Here is a 16,312-nt window from a genome sequence, read left to right on the forward strand (position 1 = left end):
CTGATTCTCTTGGATACAGTTACTTTCTTTCAAAGCAGAAACATCCCCTTGCTGGGAGTGTCAGGACAACTTACTCAAAGCCTCCTTGGTATTTCATTGCTGAGGCAGGGGATTGCTGGTCCCTGGGGACTGTGCAGCTGTAATCCCGGAGAAAACTCACAAATGTGTTAGAAAATCATTGTCAATCCTGCAACAATGCCTTTGCAGGCCTTGGTTACTGTTCTCTACGTAGTGTAGATCCAGAAGATAAGAGGAAAGTCACATTAATGAAATGCTTGCTGTGTGCCTAACAGTGTGCCAAAACCATTCGTGTGTACTATCTTATTCTTACTCTTTAGCTTATCCCTCTAAATAAACTCATTTTTTTTTAATGCTGTAAAACTAAAGATCAGTGGCTGGCATGGTGTCCAAGTTGAATACTCTATCCACAGTTTATCACACCAAGTCTAGATAGTTCCTTAGCAAAAACTGTAGCGCATGTTGATCCGGTGTTGTGGAGTCTATGAATGAGAAGTTATTTAGCATCTCTTTTCTCTCTTTCCTTCAGCTATACCTTCAGGCCCGCTTCACCTGGCGAGGGGCCCGCCTGCTCCGGCCCCTCCTGCAGTTCACTTTGCTCATGATGGCCTTCTACACGGGACTGTCACGTGTATCTGACCACAAACACCATCCCAGCGATGTCCTGGCAGGATTTGCCCAAGGAGCTCTGGTGGCCTGCTGCATAGTAAGTAGCCCTTTGTCAAGCCTCAGCCTGCAAACAGAAGCCCCAAACTGAGGCTTGTTAAATGTTTCCAGCTCAGTGACTAAAACTCCTATTCTCTTCCTAGTGTTCCAAGAGCCACTGGCTCCAGCACCCCATCGGTAGATGAGAATCGATTGATAGGGTCTTTGAATCCTCTTCTCCGTGAGCGCCTAGTTTGGGCTTATAGAATGCTGCAATTAGAAGACAGCTTAGATGTTGTCCAACTGACTCTATGTATGATCCCAGTAGACTAGAATGTTGCACAAGCACACATGTGAGTAACTGGTAGCATGGCAATCTCCTGACACAGCCTGTTCATGCACAGCTACGGTAGACCCTAGTTAGTCAGTGCTATTCTCTGCTTCTTGGGAAATTCTATACCCTTCTATGATCTCCAGGGACTTTGGTCTGTGTTGGCTAGAGAACCAGAGGTTTGCTGAAGGAGAAACCCTCCCCTGGCCTAGGACCTTGCAGATCATCAGAACTCCATAGAGATTGAACTTGGGGTAGGCCACATATTGGTTCCCCCTAAAACAGATGGATGGCTTTTTTTTTTTTTTTTTTTTTTTTTTTTTTTTTACACATTTCATCCTGATTCTCGTGAAGGTGGGATAGGGTTTTCCACCTCCCTGAGCCTCCTCCTCCCTGCCTTTCCTGCCTCGTTCCTACATTCCAGATGCTGAGTGTGCACACTCTTTGGTATTAAGGCTCTTCTTAGAGGTGCTCACCCCAATGCCATAGGAAGTCAATTCCAAGGACTTCAGTGGCACAGTGTGGCCAGCAGCACAGGGTCAGTGTGAGGATGCTCAAAGTAGACACAGTGGATGTAATGAAAGAAGCACCTGACCTGCATGACTGCTTAGGTGCAGGAGGCCTGGCTGGGAGACTAAGGTCTTGATGGCTGTCTTCAATGTGTGCTTGCTCTGCGTGTGTGTGTGTGTGTGTGTGTGTGTGTGTGTGTGTGTGTGTGTCTTTCTCTCCAGAAGAGAAAGCAAATTAGGAGAGCCAATTGTTACCCAGAGCAGCTGTCACCCTCCAGCGTGTCCCCTGGTGCCTGGCCCTTTAATATGTGGTGACAGTGGGGGATGGGTGTTTGCACCGCAGGGTAACTCTCAGCTGCCTGCCCCCTCCTGAGCTTTGCTCTCCGCAGGAGGGCAGGCAGCTCATGGAGCCTGCTGCTGCTGCTGCTGGACTTCTTTCAGCGTGGGCCCCATAATTGGAGTCTCCCTTACCCCCAATTAAAAAAATTAAAAGGTGTGGGGATCATTCCTGGCCTTCCTCTCTTTTATACGGCAACTCCAGAGCACTGGCCATGGGCAATTAGACAAAACCCGGGAGAATGAAGGCTGATTTTCCAGAAGGAAATCTGGGAGTTTGACTTTTATCCTGTTTGGCACCTGATGACGGTAACGTGGGCTGAGAATTTTGAACCCGGGGTTTGTAAAGCACCTACTGTTTGCTGGCGCCTCTCTGGATACTTTGCCCTGTGACTTCTTTGAGGCACATGGGGCCACTGCCCTGATGGGGCAGCTCAGGCTTTCAGAGCTGACTTGGGTCACCCAAGGCCAAAGAGCCGCTTCGAGATGACTCACAGCCATGCCCTCTGTGCTTAGTAGTGGGGGAAGGGCACCAGACACCGGGCCAGCCAGAGCTACCTCGGGCAGAAATTGTGTAGACAGCTGTTTAAAGAGTGTCATTTAAGTGTGTGGTAGGGGCCTCCCCAAGCCTTGGGCTGATCCGCTTAGCCTTTTGAGTCTGGAAGTTTCTTTTCGTCAAGTAGACAGTTTGGGAAGAGGTGACAGATATTCCCTTTTACCTGTCAACGTGGGATGGCAGGGACTCAGTCTCATTGACCATTTTTCTCTAGATATCTAACTCCACCTGGTGCACAGCCAAGACTTCTGGTCCCACTAGCTTGCGAGTGCAGAGAGATTTGGTGTGCTTAAACCCATCTGACAGGCCAGGGCAGAGAAGGCTCTGGAAGCTGTGGCTGGTTGCTCAGTGGAAGAAAGCTCAGCAGGGGAAAAAAGAAGCCAGCGTGTCCTTTCCCACAGAGAGACGCTGGATACTGTGGTCCTGGTTTTGATTACAAGGAAAGACAGACACGAAGCTCCTCAGCTGCTGCACTGAGTCAGAGATGCTGGCCCTCGAGGGGGTGTCTGATGAGGAAACTGGGTGTCTAGCCTGGGGTCCACCAAGAGGGTGGAGGACATTTATTTGCCTTGTAGGGTTTCAGCTCGATCAGCTCCCATATGCAAGGGAGCCCTAGTGTTCTAGGCTGTAGCCTCTGACCTCTGCTCTGCTTTATACCATATGACAAAAGTGTCCCTTAAGATCAGTGAATCCTGGGGAACACAAGTGATCTTCTCACTTATAGATGGGGTATATTGTAGCAAGCTTTCTTGTCTGTTTTTGGATCGCCAGCCCCCAAATAACAACACGGAAACGTATTATTGTGAAAGCTTGACCTTTAGCTTAGGCTTATTTCCAATTAGCTCTTATAACTTAATTAACCCATATTTTTTAATCTATGATCTGGCACGTGGCTCTTTGCTTTTCCCCAGTACAGCATGTCTGACTTGCTCTGACTCTGCTGGCATTTCTCTACCTCTCTCCCAGGAAGTCCCACCTCCTCGTCCTGCCCAACTATTGGCCATTCGGCTCTTTATTAAGCCAATCGGAAGGTGCCTTGGCAAAGACACATCTTCACAGTGTAAACAAATATTCCACAATAGTATATCTATGATATTTATTATTGTTGTTGTTAAGACAGAATCCCACTATGTAATCCTGGTTGACCTGGTACTCATTATGTAGACCAGGCTTGCCTCAGACTTATGGAGATCTGCCTGCCCCTGCCTCCTGAGTGCTGAGCTTAAAGGTGTGTCCTACCATGTATTCAAGATTCTTGACATACAGAGTCATCTCCCGGAGTCAGGAGGTTCCAGAGAAAGAGAACACATAATACTGCACAAGCCACAGGGTGCCATAATGCTCAGAATCCATTTCCTCCTCTGCCAGAAAACCTCTACTTCCAAGCCTCAGGCCTCTTGTGGCCTGAGCAGAGGTGTGGGTTTGCTAATGCTTGTGGAGAGCTCCCTGTTTGTGGCAACTGGTTTCATACAGTTTCATACAGGAGTCAAGGAGGATTAAGGCACACAGAGAAGATGTAGAGAAGCCAGAGCTGACACACTCTTACAGTCTGACACAAAGCCGTCACTCTAAGACCTCCCTCGCCCCCAACTCTCCCTCACCTGCTGGCATGCCGCACTTATTTTTATAACACTGAACTCTTACCCTTGAGAGCTGCCCACTCCCATTGATAAAACACAGTTCACTTTCACTTCATCTCTAGTGAAATCTCTTGTATGAGCCATCCATAGCTGCTGTAACAAATAAGCCCAGTCCACAATACAGCTGTTAAACAGCACAGTTGTTTTCTTTAAGTCCTGGGAATCAGGAATTAAAGATGAGTCTCACAAAGCTATAATCAAGGTGTGGAAAGGCTGTGTTCCATGGAGAGGGCAAAGGGAGGGTCAGTTTTCCTTGCCTTTTACAGCTTCCTTGTGTTCCTCGGTGCATAGCCTCTTCCCCTGCCTGCCCCTCCTCAGGTATGTTGATTACATTGATAGCCCAGGATCATGTTTCTATTTCCATGGCCTTACCTTAATCTCATCTCCAAAGTCTTCTTAGTCAGGTGTGAGATAATATCATTTCAGGTCTGGAGAGTGGGTTCTGGATACCTGAGGGACCAGTGTTCAGCTCCCCACACCTCCCCCAGTCCCTAAAGCTAGAACTGTCCAACTTTCTCTTAGTGTTCCCCCAGCCCCCAGTGCTTTGCTCTGCCATAGCTTTGGCCTTTTCTGTCAATTACCTGCCCTGCTCATGTGTCTGCCTTCTTAACTAGATTGCCAATGCTTTAATAGCAGAATCCATGGCTTAATCTTGTGGTTATTCTGGAAGCCTGGTATGGTAGCTGACATACATCGGTTGTTTGATCAGCACTGGGGAGATCATGAATGATGAATGAGCTGTGGCCTTGGGTGGGATTTCCCCCCCTGATCTTAGTTTCTTTATCTGTGAATTAAACTTTGAGGCCTTGTAGCTCTCCATTTTTTATTCAGTGGGACAGCGTCTGTATAACTAAGTTGGGCTGGCTGTTTCAGGTGGAGCAATCAATCTGACCATGCTCTAAATTGGGTGCTCGCCCTTAAGTCTCCCTGTGGTTTAGTATGTTTCCCTGGTCAGGGTTCAGTCCCTGAAGAGCCTTGGACAGGAGTCTGACAGTCAGCACTTTCATCCAGGTCTTCAGAGGCTGCTTTTGTCATAGCAAGCAGACTTGTCTAGACAAAAATGATATGCCCAAGGAGAGTGGGTTTAGTTTGCTCTCTGAGTGCTTTCCAGAAAGGGAAGACTATGGAACCTGATAAAACAGAGCTTCACAGTGCCTTGGATTCAGTCAGATGCTAGAACTCAGTCCGGTAGGACAGCATACAAAGGCACACCTTTGCTGGATGGGGACAGAGGAACAAGGCAGAGGGCTACAGCCTACATACACCCAGAGCACAGAAGAGGTGACATTCCCTGACAGACATGCGTTATCTTTCATTTCATTTGATTAGACCTACAGGTGCACAGAACAGACAGACAAACAGAGTCAAATGCTGCTACACTGACCCTTGCCCTTCCTACCTGCACACATCTGCCCCTCCCCCTACCAAAGCTTCAAGCCCTGTACCTGGATTCAACCAGGCAGTGGGACAAAGGGGCGGACATCAGTTCATTTCCTGTCTAGTGACAACTTGCATATCTGGTCACCTCCTTACTGACCCTCTAACAGATGGTAAATTAGGGGGGCACTGGGAGGGGTCAGCGGAGGGCAGGCCTCCATGGCTGCGGGTTCAGTAGAGGAAGCAGCTGCTCCCGAGGTTTATAAACACACAGCGGTCTTTCCTGGTTTTCTCTTCCTGGGGGTGTGGCCCCCACCCGCAGTTGCTCTTTTGTGCCTGCTGTCTTCCTCCAGGATGCAGGGAAGGGCGAGGGCATTCTTTGTCTCTGCCCCAGAGCAGTGACCTTGGGAAGAGTGAGGGGCAAGAATGCTCGTGTGAGGAAGAGTTCAGCCACGGTAGCCCTGTGGGAGGAAGCTCAGCGCAGAGAGCCCAGCACACGCCCAAGTCCACACAGAGGCAGAATTGATCCCAGGTCCCTTGTTTTGTTTCAGAAGTGAAGACAGCGGCACTAAGTAAGCGTGCGTGCTTTCTTCCCCCAAGAATTTGTAGGTCTTCTTCCTTCTCTAGTAGGAGATACCCACCTGTTCCCTCCGGATGTCTTCCAGTGTTGCCCGAGTCCAGAGGAAAGGAAGAAATGACGCCCACATCCCTGAGCTAATGTCTCATGCCCTGCCAACGTCTCAGAGTAGCGCCCCAAGTTGACCTTGCTCCCTAGTTCCCCACTGTCAGGTAGGCAGGAATGTGGATGTGGCTGAGAAAGGAAGTCTTCGGTAAATGCTAACCTAGCTTTACAGCACTCCAGAGTTTGCACAGTTCATCGAGAATCTTCTTTCTTTGTTCCTTTGCAGAGAGGGATGAGGTAGAAGCCTGGCGCTTGCTAGTTGACCTGTTAGCAGGTTATGTCTACCAGTTTCTAGTTTATCTTTCAAAATGCTGGTGGTGATCCCCTAACTGTTCTTGTAACTTGCTAATGGCTGGACAGTGATGTGGTAGGAACGGACTTAGAAATAAACAAGTATAGTCGATAGGCCCAGGTGCCAGCATGGTACCCAATACTGTAGACCAACCAGGATGACAAAGGTTAGGGACAATGAACATCTGAGGGTGTGTGGGGACTCGGAAGAACTCCTGGAGGAGGTGACTTCTGAAAAATGAGTGGGCATTTCCTGTAAGGCACACCAGGGAAGGGCGTGAACTTTATGTAGAAGGAATACCACTGAGGCAAGGAGATGAGTGAGAGGACACAGTGTGGCTTCTGCCCCTGGAGATGCAGACCAGGGAAACTTGTTGGGGGTGGATCTGCTGAGCTTGGTGATCGTCACCCCTGCTTCTTTTTGGTTTCAAAATCAGGGGCTGTCTGGGAAGAATGGCCTTTGTCAGTTCTCTGTTACCCAGTGGTACCCTGTTCCTGGGCCTCAGCTCCTGTTAGATCCAGCATCCACTTGATCAGTAGCCTTCTGGGTCGGTCCTTACAGACTCCGGCTTTGTGATAACCTAAGGAACCTTCTGGGAGGCTTCTCAGTAAAGCAGAGCCCTGTTCTCCTTCAGAAGGGTCCCAGTTCTCCAAACCTTCTTAATTCTTTTTGTAGTCTTTTAATTTCCTTCATGTTCTTGGTCCGTAATCATAGTAACTTGAGTAGGGTTTGAACAGTCCATCACAGCTACCAGGCATTTTCTCATTTCTTATTCCATTCAAGACTTATGGTAATTCTGAGAAAGCAGTTTAGTTTTTAGATTTTTTTTAAGATTTATTTTTATTGCTTTTAGTTATGAGTATGTGGGCGATAAGAGGGAATATACATGCATAGGGATGCCAGTGGCAGGGAGCTGTTGGATCCCCTTGAGCTGGAGTTACAGACAGTTGTGACCCGCCTGATGTGGGCGTTGAGAACCAAACTCTGGTCCTTTACAAGAAAGCAAGTGCTCTTATTTTTTTGTTTTGTTTTGTTTGTTTGTTTTTTAATTTTTTAAATTTTAGTTTTTGTGTGTGTGTGTATTTTGCCTGGATGTATATATGTGAGCTACATGGGTGCCTGGTGCCCTTAGAGACCTTCTGACACCAGAAGAAGGTGTCAGATCCCCTGGAACTGGAGGGCATTTGTGAGCTGCCATGTGGGTGCTGAGCACTGCACCCGGGGCCTCAGAAGAACAGCGCATGCTCGTAACTGCTGAGCCATCTCTCCGATCGCAGTACTTTTTTAAAAAAATTTATTTAAGTAACAGTAGATGATCAGAAAAGCTCTTCACTCAATTCTGGACTGCACAGGAGTGTGGCCTAACAAGGGTCAATGGTGCAGCAAGAGAAACAGGGTGGCAAGAACCCTGCTGTGTGACGGTCAGCATGCCACTCTCCTCCCCCATCACGCTCCTTCCCTCTCACATGCAGCAGGGTGACACTCAACACAGACACTGGCGATTCACCGTGCCAGCAGCCGCTGAAAGCCTCTGATTGGGGTTAGAAGGCAATGAGTACAGTTGAGTAACGCCCCTGTAGTCAAAAGACCAGGCTGCCAATGGTAATTTTTCCTCAGACAGCGCTTACTGTACTAGGCCATGAGGGTGAGTCAGTTCCCAGGGCTTTCTTCCCCAAAGAAAGTCCTCTCCTTAATCTGAGAGATGGCTCTGTACCGTGTCCTAGAAACCTGAAAGGAAGTCCCCAGGCCAAGGCCTACTTCTGAACGTGTAAGAAGAGAGGCAGCCCTGGTGTCTGTACTTACCTGGAAGGTGGCCAGCTTCTATCCAGGGCCGCAACTTCTGGGCTCCCCGATGACTCAACATAATCCTTGCCCTGGAGTAGCTCACGGTCTGGAAAGAGAGGCATGATGCAGCATTTAGAAGATCACACATCAAAGCCTGTGTTGCAACAGCAAAATGGAGAGTTATTAACAGTGCAGTAGGAGAAGCAAATGGAAGGTGAGGGCCGCTCTGGTGGTTCTCAGGGGCCGATGAAGGAGCGTCTGTCAAGGAGACAAGCTACGGGGCACCGGTCAGGGCGACGGCAGGTGGAGGGTTCGAGCATCGTCGTCCCCCATCCCCCTCCTGCACTGTCCACCACTGTTCTCTTAGCTTTCATCTATACCACAGACTTCCATAATGTTTGGTAAAGTACAAATTCCAGTCCGCACCCAGATGCTCAGACATCTGCTCTCTTGAGAAGCTTCCAGGTGATTCTGAAGCAGGTGGTTTAAAGACTGCATTGGCAAAATACCAGACCAGACAGACAGCTCTTGTTTTCATCTACATCTGAGAACCTCAAATTCTCTGGCTTTTATGTTTTCTGTCCCATGCTGGTATGGAGACTCGGTGGGGGCTTCTAAAAGTCTCTGCGTGTGTGGGTGTGATTCCTATCTTTCAAGGGGCTCACTTCCATAGTCTCAGGAGTTGAAACCTTCAAGGATTCCTGAACATTGCAAGTCGGGTTCACTGCCATGATGTGCTCTGAGCCAAATGCCTTAGCAAGGTTTGCTGACTCAGCCACCCACCGCAGTGGAGGCAGAAGCCGGGCTGCTGACTGACTTCCCGTTTCTGGCCTGCCTGGGTCTCAGTGGTCTCGTGCTGGGCAACATCTCAGCAGGATGGGGCTGTGTGCCCTAGGGGTGGCTGGCATCTCCACAGCAGGTGAAGATTCGTGATGAGACATCAAAAACAGCCTTTTGCCAGTATGCTGACTCACTCCTCAAAATAGCCCTAGAAATTGTAGGCCTTTGCAAGTAGATCCTATCTGTCGTATGGAAAACTCCCATCCACTCAGCTCTGTAATCAGCTTGCATCTGTATCTGCCTCACATGTGCGCTGTCTGTCTGTCACCTCTATCTATCTATCTATCTATCTATCTAGATAGATAGATAGATAGATAGATAGATAGATAGATATAGATATTTGCACCAATGTTTTATTACATACATAGCCCGCAGAAGCTGGCTTTAATCTTGATCCTCCTGTCTCAGATTTTGGAGTGTTGGTATTACAGACATTCATCCCTGTGCCTGCCATTGTACTTCTTCTAGTTCTTTCTTGTCTTTTCACATTAGGAACAGAGAAAATAAGTAATTCTTATATAGCTAGGCATTGAATACACCAGCCAGTGCTGATGGCTGCCACTGACTAGTTCCTTTCTGGGCATCAGGCACTATCCCACATTTGTGCCTTGTAACCCCCGAGGAAGGTACTGTGTCCCCAGTAATGGCAAGACTTGGATTTGAAAAATTAGTCTGCTTTAGAGAGTAAAGCTTTTACGAGTCCCTCTGGTTAGATGAGGCGGAGGAGGGCAGCAGAACAGTGAGCAGGCCTTTCAGGGGCCTCACACTGTGAGCTTCTTATCTCTTCATCATGTGAGTGGGTTCCTAGAGCTACCTTGTTTGTGTGTAGCCTTGCTGCTGGAGGAAGAGGGACATTGTCCACAGTGTTTGGGCAAAGCGGGTCATCTTCCGCCCTTGCATCCGATCACAGAGTGGCCAACGTTCAAGCTCAGCAGTAGGTCAGAATCACTTCCCCCAGACAATACCTTAGGGACCCAAGTATTAGAAGGCTGAAGAAAGCCATTCGACAGAATCACCTCGATTTTTAACAGCTTTTGTTGTAACCAGTGCTGAGGTGTATGGAGTTGAAAACAGAACTAAAAGAAATCCACTACTTCCCCCTAAGACCACTCCCCCATCTCTGTCAGCTGTCACCCCCTCTTGGGCATCTCAGAATCCGTGTCCTTCTCCATGTCCTCCCTGCCTCTTCTCCACACTGCTATGCCGCCTTCTGTCATGCTGTACCTGCTGGCTCCTTCTCTTCCAGTGTGATGCTTCCCTTTACAATGATTTCTGGAGTCAAAAGATATCTCAATATGCCCAAAGATGGGGCCCTCTTCTCTCCAGCATCACTGATCTCTCGGTCCTAGCCCTACGGAGCTTCCTTCAATCCCTGAACATGCTGTCTTTGCAGGCTGTGTTGTCCCTGCCTGTAACAACATTTCTGCCATTCACCACCCGGCCAACTCCCCGACCTGAGTCTTCAAAGCCAAGCTCAAATATCTGTCCTTGGCGCCAGGTCCTAAAGTCCATTCTCAACCCTTCAGTCTGGGTTACATACTTCATTCTCTGTGCTTCCTTCTGTTATGGTCCTTAAAACAGAGCATTAGTGGAGGCAGTGAGATCCTCGGCTGATAAAGGCACCTGACAGACTGAGTTTGGTACCCAGAGCCCACATAGCAGAAGGAGAGAACTCCTGCAAGTTGTGTTGTCCATTGCCTCAGCGTGTATGCTGTAGTATGCACATGTTCACACACATGGACACAAAATAAATAAGTATAATTTAATTTTTTAACCACAGTATTATATATGGTTGGTGGTTTACCTGGCTCTCTCCTGCACTGCTTCTGAGCTCCTGCAGAGCAAAGAATTCTGTCTTCTCTATCTTGCCTTTTATGTTCAAGAGCTTCCTGCACACTAGGAGCTTACTTAATAGGTGTTTGTTGATTGCATTCATTCTTTTTTTCTCAAAATGGTTAGCTTATAAAACTACAAGAATCAGAATGAAATTGAAGGCAAGTGTTCTGGGCAGTGTTGGGGGCTGGCTGTTTGGGGGGGGGGGTCTCATTTACTCATTTGTTGGGATTTTACTTCTCAGAGAGCAGAGAAGAACTGTGGAGAAGGGCTGTGCGTTGGAAGTGGGTGTTTCTTGTGGTCCAGCCACAGCTCTGAATCTGGGCAGAGCATCCCCAAGCTGGGCCTTTGACTTCCCTTTCTGGGTAGGGAATCATCTCCTGGAGGGAATGGGACATCTCCAAGCCAAGGCCTTTTCACCTCTGACGGTTCTCTTTGGATTCTGCTGTTCAAGCATCAGGAAGACTGAACCCTGTTTGAGTCTTGACAAGATCATGTTTCCTGATTCCCAAAAAGTGTTTGACAAAGGCGAAGTGCAGCTGTAGGGCTGTAGGCAGGATGCTGCCGGGTCTGGCCCAAGCTTTCCCTGTATCACTTGGCTGGGTACATGTGGGCATTTCAGTGTGTGCCCCTGCCCCCACCTCCCGCAGGGTTCAGTTGTGTATGCACTTGTGGTCCAAAGCCACAGTGCTTATTTCCCAGAAAGTAGAGCGCGTTTGATAAATTCAACTGCCAACATGTATTGAGTACCCGTTGTATACACAGATAAATTAAGTGCTGTAGTGTAGTGCAAGGAGCTGAACTAACCTCATGAAGCGAGTCTTTGCAGACATGAGAACAGGTGGGTTAGTCTAGGTCCACCAACCATGCTCCAGTCCAGAGCATGAAGGGAAGACACATCTTCATGAACTTTGCTGCAGACAGAATAGGCCTTCTCAAGACCATTCAGGAAACAGAAATACTCGTGTGTAGTGGATATGAGCCCATCCAATGAGACTGGGAGATGAGTGTTTGTGGGGGATGGTGGAGCTGTTCTTTTCTGTATTTGCCCATGGTAGACGGAGGGAATCTGGGTGAAGGTCTCTCAGGCCAGGCTTTGAGAATAATCTCACTGTGAAGCTAAGGAAGTGGAGGGGAGAGCCAGTGACGGAGACATTGCTCTGTCTTCCTGGGATGCACAGCTAGGATGAAAGGAGGCTAATTTTCAGGTAGAGAATTGGCTACTGTTTCTGCACCTGCCAGGTGATGACGTCATTCTAGTGTAGCCGGAGATTTGGAGAAGAGTGGGGAGGACTTGACATAAGAAAGGGATGACAAGCTTAGGCGCTGAACACATTGACCGTTAGCGAACGCGTGCGCGAACTTCTACCAGGGGCCTTTGCAGTCTCTGTCTTTCTCTCGTGTGTAAGGGACTCCCCAGCCGGGGAGCCTGGAGCTGCCAGCAAGTGGTAAACAGGTAGCTTTTAATGCCCACCCCACACATCCCAGCTGGACTCTGTCTAGAAGACAACACTTCCTGTACCACAGCTTGAAAAGGAAAGGGATAAAGGTTTTACTTTTTCCTTGATTTCTTCACTGACTCTCAAGCTATGTTTATTAAGGGGTTTACATTTTGGGGTTCATACTTCATTTTTTTTCTAGTAACATAGGAGCAGCCTGGCCTCCCCCACTCTTTTTTTAAACAAACAAACAAACAAAAAAAAATGGAAATGGCTGAGTTGTTAAAATATGCTCTAAATTAAATGGTACAAAGGATTTGGCGGTAACTAGCAGGACTATTGCACATTTATCTTGTGGCCACTCTATCCGCTCTTCTTGTGACCAGCAGCGCCTGTTTTTTCTTAGAGTTTTTACAGCTCTCTGGTGATTTCTATGCTACTGCAGAATGAACACTGTGGAGATCAGTTCAGCAAAGAGTCAGTCCAAGGCCTGACTGTAGCCAGGGCCTGGCTGTAGAGACTGTTTGGTGACTTCTTATGAAGAATTTCATCTTCCTACTAAGTGATCAGAATGAAGTCACTGTGCTGTGTAGGCAATGCAAAACAGTTTCAGCTCCGAAAGCTGAGGGACACAGAAAACTCTGTGTGTGTGTGTGTGTGTGTGTGTGTGTGTGTGTGTGCGCGCGCGCGCGCATTGCAGATCTGACCTGTGCCTGCTAGGTAAGCACCACTGAGCTATGTCCCCAGCCAGGATCTTTATGTATTTCACTCCCAGTATGAACTCAGTTGTGTGCCTCCTATTAAATGACGTGACTGACAGCTGCCACTTACAATGGCGTGTTTAATACGAACTCCTGTTGCTGAATATCTCAGGCTGGGTCTGTGCATTTACTTTTGCTCCCTGAGAGGCTCACCGGGTTCTTGACTCTTTCATCAGAAGCTCACTCAGACAGCAACCGCGTCTGAGCCATCTTGCAAGTGGGTGTTTTGTAAATGTTTCCCAATCATTATGAGAAAGATGCAGGAAGGTCACATGCTGGGGAGGAGGAAGAATGCTGGGAATGAGAGCAGGGGGTTTGTCCACTGACCTTTCTTCCCAGTGTCTTGCTGACTCTCGGTGTCAAGACTTCTTGGCTCCTCCCCCCTCAGATGGTCGATATCATGGGGCTTTCAGGAAAATGTGGCCATCACTGTTTCCTTGCTCCAGCACCTGCTGGTCAGAGTTTGTACTGGCTGATCTCTTTTGGCCCCACTCTGGATTCCTTTGTAAGAACAAGAAAAAGTGGTGTGGATTAATAACTGAGTAATTATGAGTACGTCCCTGGTTGGGAACTTATCTTTCATAACACATTTGCCTTGAGAAATCAGAAATGTTAAGTTCCAAATTCAAAGCCCTGACTCAAAGTCCATAAAAGTGGGGTTTAACTCTCTCACAGACCAGGCTAGTCATTGCCTCAGTTTCCTGTCTGCATAGTGATTGCTGGAAGATATGACCTCTGTGCCCCGCCCCATTTAGAGAGTTAAAGATATTGATTGACACCCCCACTCCCCACACCACCCCATCCCGGCCCCTGATTAAAGAGCTGTAACTGTTTGTCCCTTTGGCCTGTTCCCGGGCCACACTAGGCACTGACTGACTTGGCTCTCCGATTTGTACCCTAGGTCTTCTTTGTGTCCGATCTCTTCAAGACTAAGACGAGCCTCTCGCTGCCGGCCCCTGCAATCAGGAAGGAGATCCTGTCACCTGTGGACATCATCGACAGGAACAACCACCATAACATGGTGTAGGTGCTGCCGTTCCACAGGGCTTCCTCCGAAGTGACTGCCGACAGCATGTTCCTGCTGCTCTCCAATCTCATCAGACAGTAGAATGTAGGGAAAAGCTTTTCGCCCAATGGATTTTGAAAACATTTAAGGAAAAACAAAAACAAAAAAACAAAAGCCTTATCTTGTGGCCTTCCAAAATAGGTTGTTTGCCTGTGTGGAGACAACAGTACCAGAGTCCCGAGTCCCGGCTGCACAGCTGGTTAAGTGTTCATGTTCTAGTGAGCACAAGCTTGTCAGGAGCAAAACACTAGAATAATTGAGCGGGGGGGCTGTGGTCACCTTTTGTGACCCAAGAAATCCCAGGCCAGTGAGACCAGCTCGAGCTCCTATGTAGCACACAAGGCTCGAACCAGCACCGAATCAGCCCCTCTGCCTGCCCCACTCTGCTGTGACATTGGTTCCAGGAAGTTTTGCGCTTTGAAATACCAGGAATGAGCGCAGCATTGGCTCAGAGTGATCAGATCCCGAATCCAAACCCCAGACCCTGAGGCCTCTGTCATCTCTTCCCCATCCCCAGGCTAACAACCACAGGCCCTCACTTTTAGAGATTGGGGGACCCATTGTGGAAGAGTGAACTTCACAAATAGCACAATTTCAGAAGACGCGGAGGGTGTCTTCTTCTGGCGCACCGTACTGTGACGCGGAACTGCCATTGCAGGATCAATCAATCACTGGGCACTTGCACACGTAGAAATGGTAGACTGCGGTTACTGCTGTCCCCTTGAGATCCTTGCTGGGTGCCTACCTGGATGTCAGGTGAGGGCCAGGGATGAGCACAGGCATGGTAGCCCTTTGGCTGAGCAAACAAGCCTCAGTAAAAAGACAGGAAGGGAGGGAAAAGGGCAGAATGAAGACATGAACTATCTTTCTGGCTCCTTGGGATCAGAGAGAGCCAGCGTAGCAGATGGTCTCATGCCTGCAAGGCTACCCTTCAAGATAGGGAGCCAGAAGGCCTTTGTAGGAGTTGATCTTGCTGTGTAAAGCACTGTTGTCTCGGGGTTGACCCCTGGGACAGTTCTTTGGTGGGTTCTGCTGGGCAGAACACATGGGTTAAATCTGCGTAGAGAGTTTTTCCTCACCCTCTATCCACAAGTGTCCTTCCAAGCAAGGTCCCGTTCTAGACAGTAGACAGAGAGCCTTCTACTGAACCTCCGAGGAAAGGAAGAAGGAAGACAAGTGCTTTTCAAATCTTTCAAAGGGCTACACGTAACCATATGGATCAACCACATGCACGTCCTTCCACAGACTCTGTCCTTTCATTTCAACATATAGCAAGCTATGATTTTATATATAAATATTATATAAATAATGTATAAAACATTAAAGGTTAACTATGTAAGATATTATGTCTGAAACAATTTTAGCTATATCCACTATGATCATAAACTGTGTCTCGACCTGTGTTATTGACTTTAGCTGCTTAAAAGGAGCATTGAGTTATTATTTTTTTTTAAATCTCAACTAAAACTATCATAGTTCTGTGGTAGCCATTGTTTTACAAGGAGAGAAATAACTGCAACTAGAGAAAAACTGTATAAAAACATTAAATTGTCAGTATTTTTGTAAGGTTCCGTTTTGTAAAGAGAATAATATTCAAAGATTTTTGTGGCATACAAAGTGAAAACGTGTATCTGCGAAACTAAACGTGTATTAAATGTGCTTTTTCAATAAAAGCTCATAACATGACTAACCAAGGCACTGATACCTGGACTGTTTGGGGGATGTTTGTTTGGGGGGCAGGGGGGTCTGTGGGAGATAGGAAGAGAGGTATTGTGGGCAGGCCTCAGAGTGGGCTTGCCTCAATGGGACAGCAGCTCCGGATTGTGTCAATGGGAAACAATCATGGTCACCGCAGAGGCAGGATACGGAAGCTGCTCTTTCATCTCTGAAGCCTGTTTGCAGAAGGAGGCTGGGGGCTGGCTCTCATTTCCAGTCTCTTAAAAGGGCTTTTGTGCTCTCAAGGGTTTTCATGTGGGAGGTGGGAGCTGTGGGTCCCCCAAAGATAGATACGGAGACTTCCCTAGATAAAGTGGGCTTGGGGAGCTTAAGGGAGACTCTTTCCCACAGCCCATATCAAAGGAGGAGGGCCCTGGGTTCGCCCTCTCCTGCCCTGGGCAACCCCCTACCTAGAAGGAAAAAAGGAAGCTGGAAACTCACCTGTGTCGTGCATCTGTGTGCCAGCCTGTTCTACCTGGTTGTCCC

At 48.1% G+C, this 16,312-nt stretch overlaps 1 protein-coding gene across 1 annotated transcript in view; it reads left to right on the plus strand.

The window, feature by feature from the left end:
- Positions 1 to 15,801, plus strand: part of Plpp3 (phospholipid phosphatase 3) — a 78,362-nt gene extending 62,561 nt beyond the window's left edge. Inside the window, exons 5-6 of the mRNA XM_028887977.2 lie at positions 548 to 724; positions 13,946 to 15,801. Coding sequence (XP_028743810.1) covers positions 548 to 724; positions 13,946 to 14,071 — 303 coding nt within the window. The 3' untranslated portion in view covers positions 14,072 to 15,801. The remainder of the gene's footprint in view (positions 1 to 547; positions 725 to 13,945) is intronic.
- Positions 15,802 to 16,312: the final 511 nt, after the last annotated feature.

This window comes from Peromyscus leucopus, chromosome 2 (assembly GCF_004664715.2).
Source record: "Peromyscus leucopus breed LL Stock chromosome 2, UCI_PerLeu_2.1, whole genome shotgun sequence".
Taxonomy (NCBI): Eukaryota; Metazoa; Chordata; class Mammalia; order Rodentia; family Cricetidae; genus Peromyscus; species Peromyscus leucopus.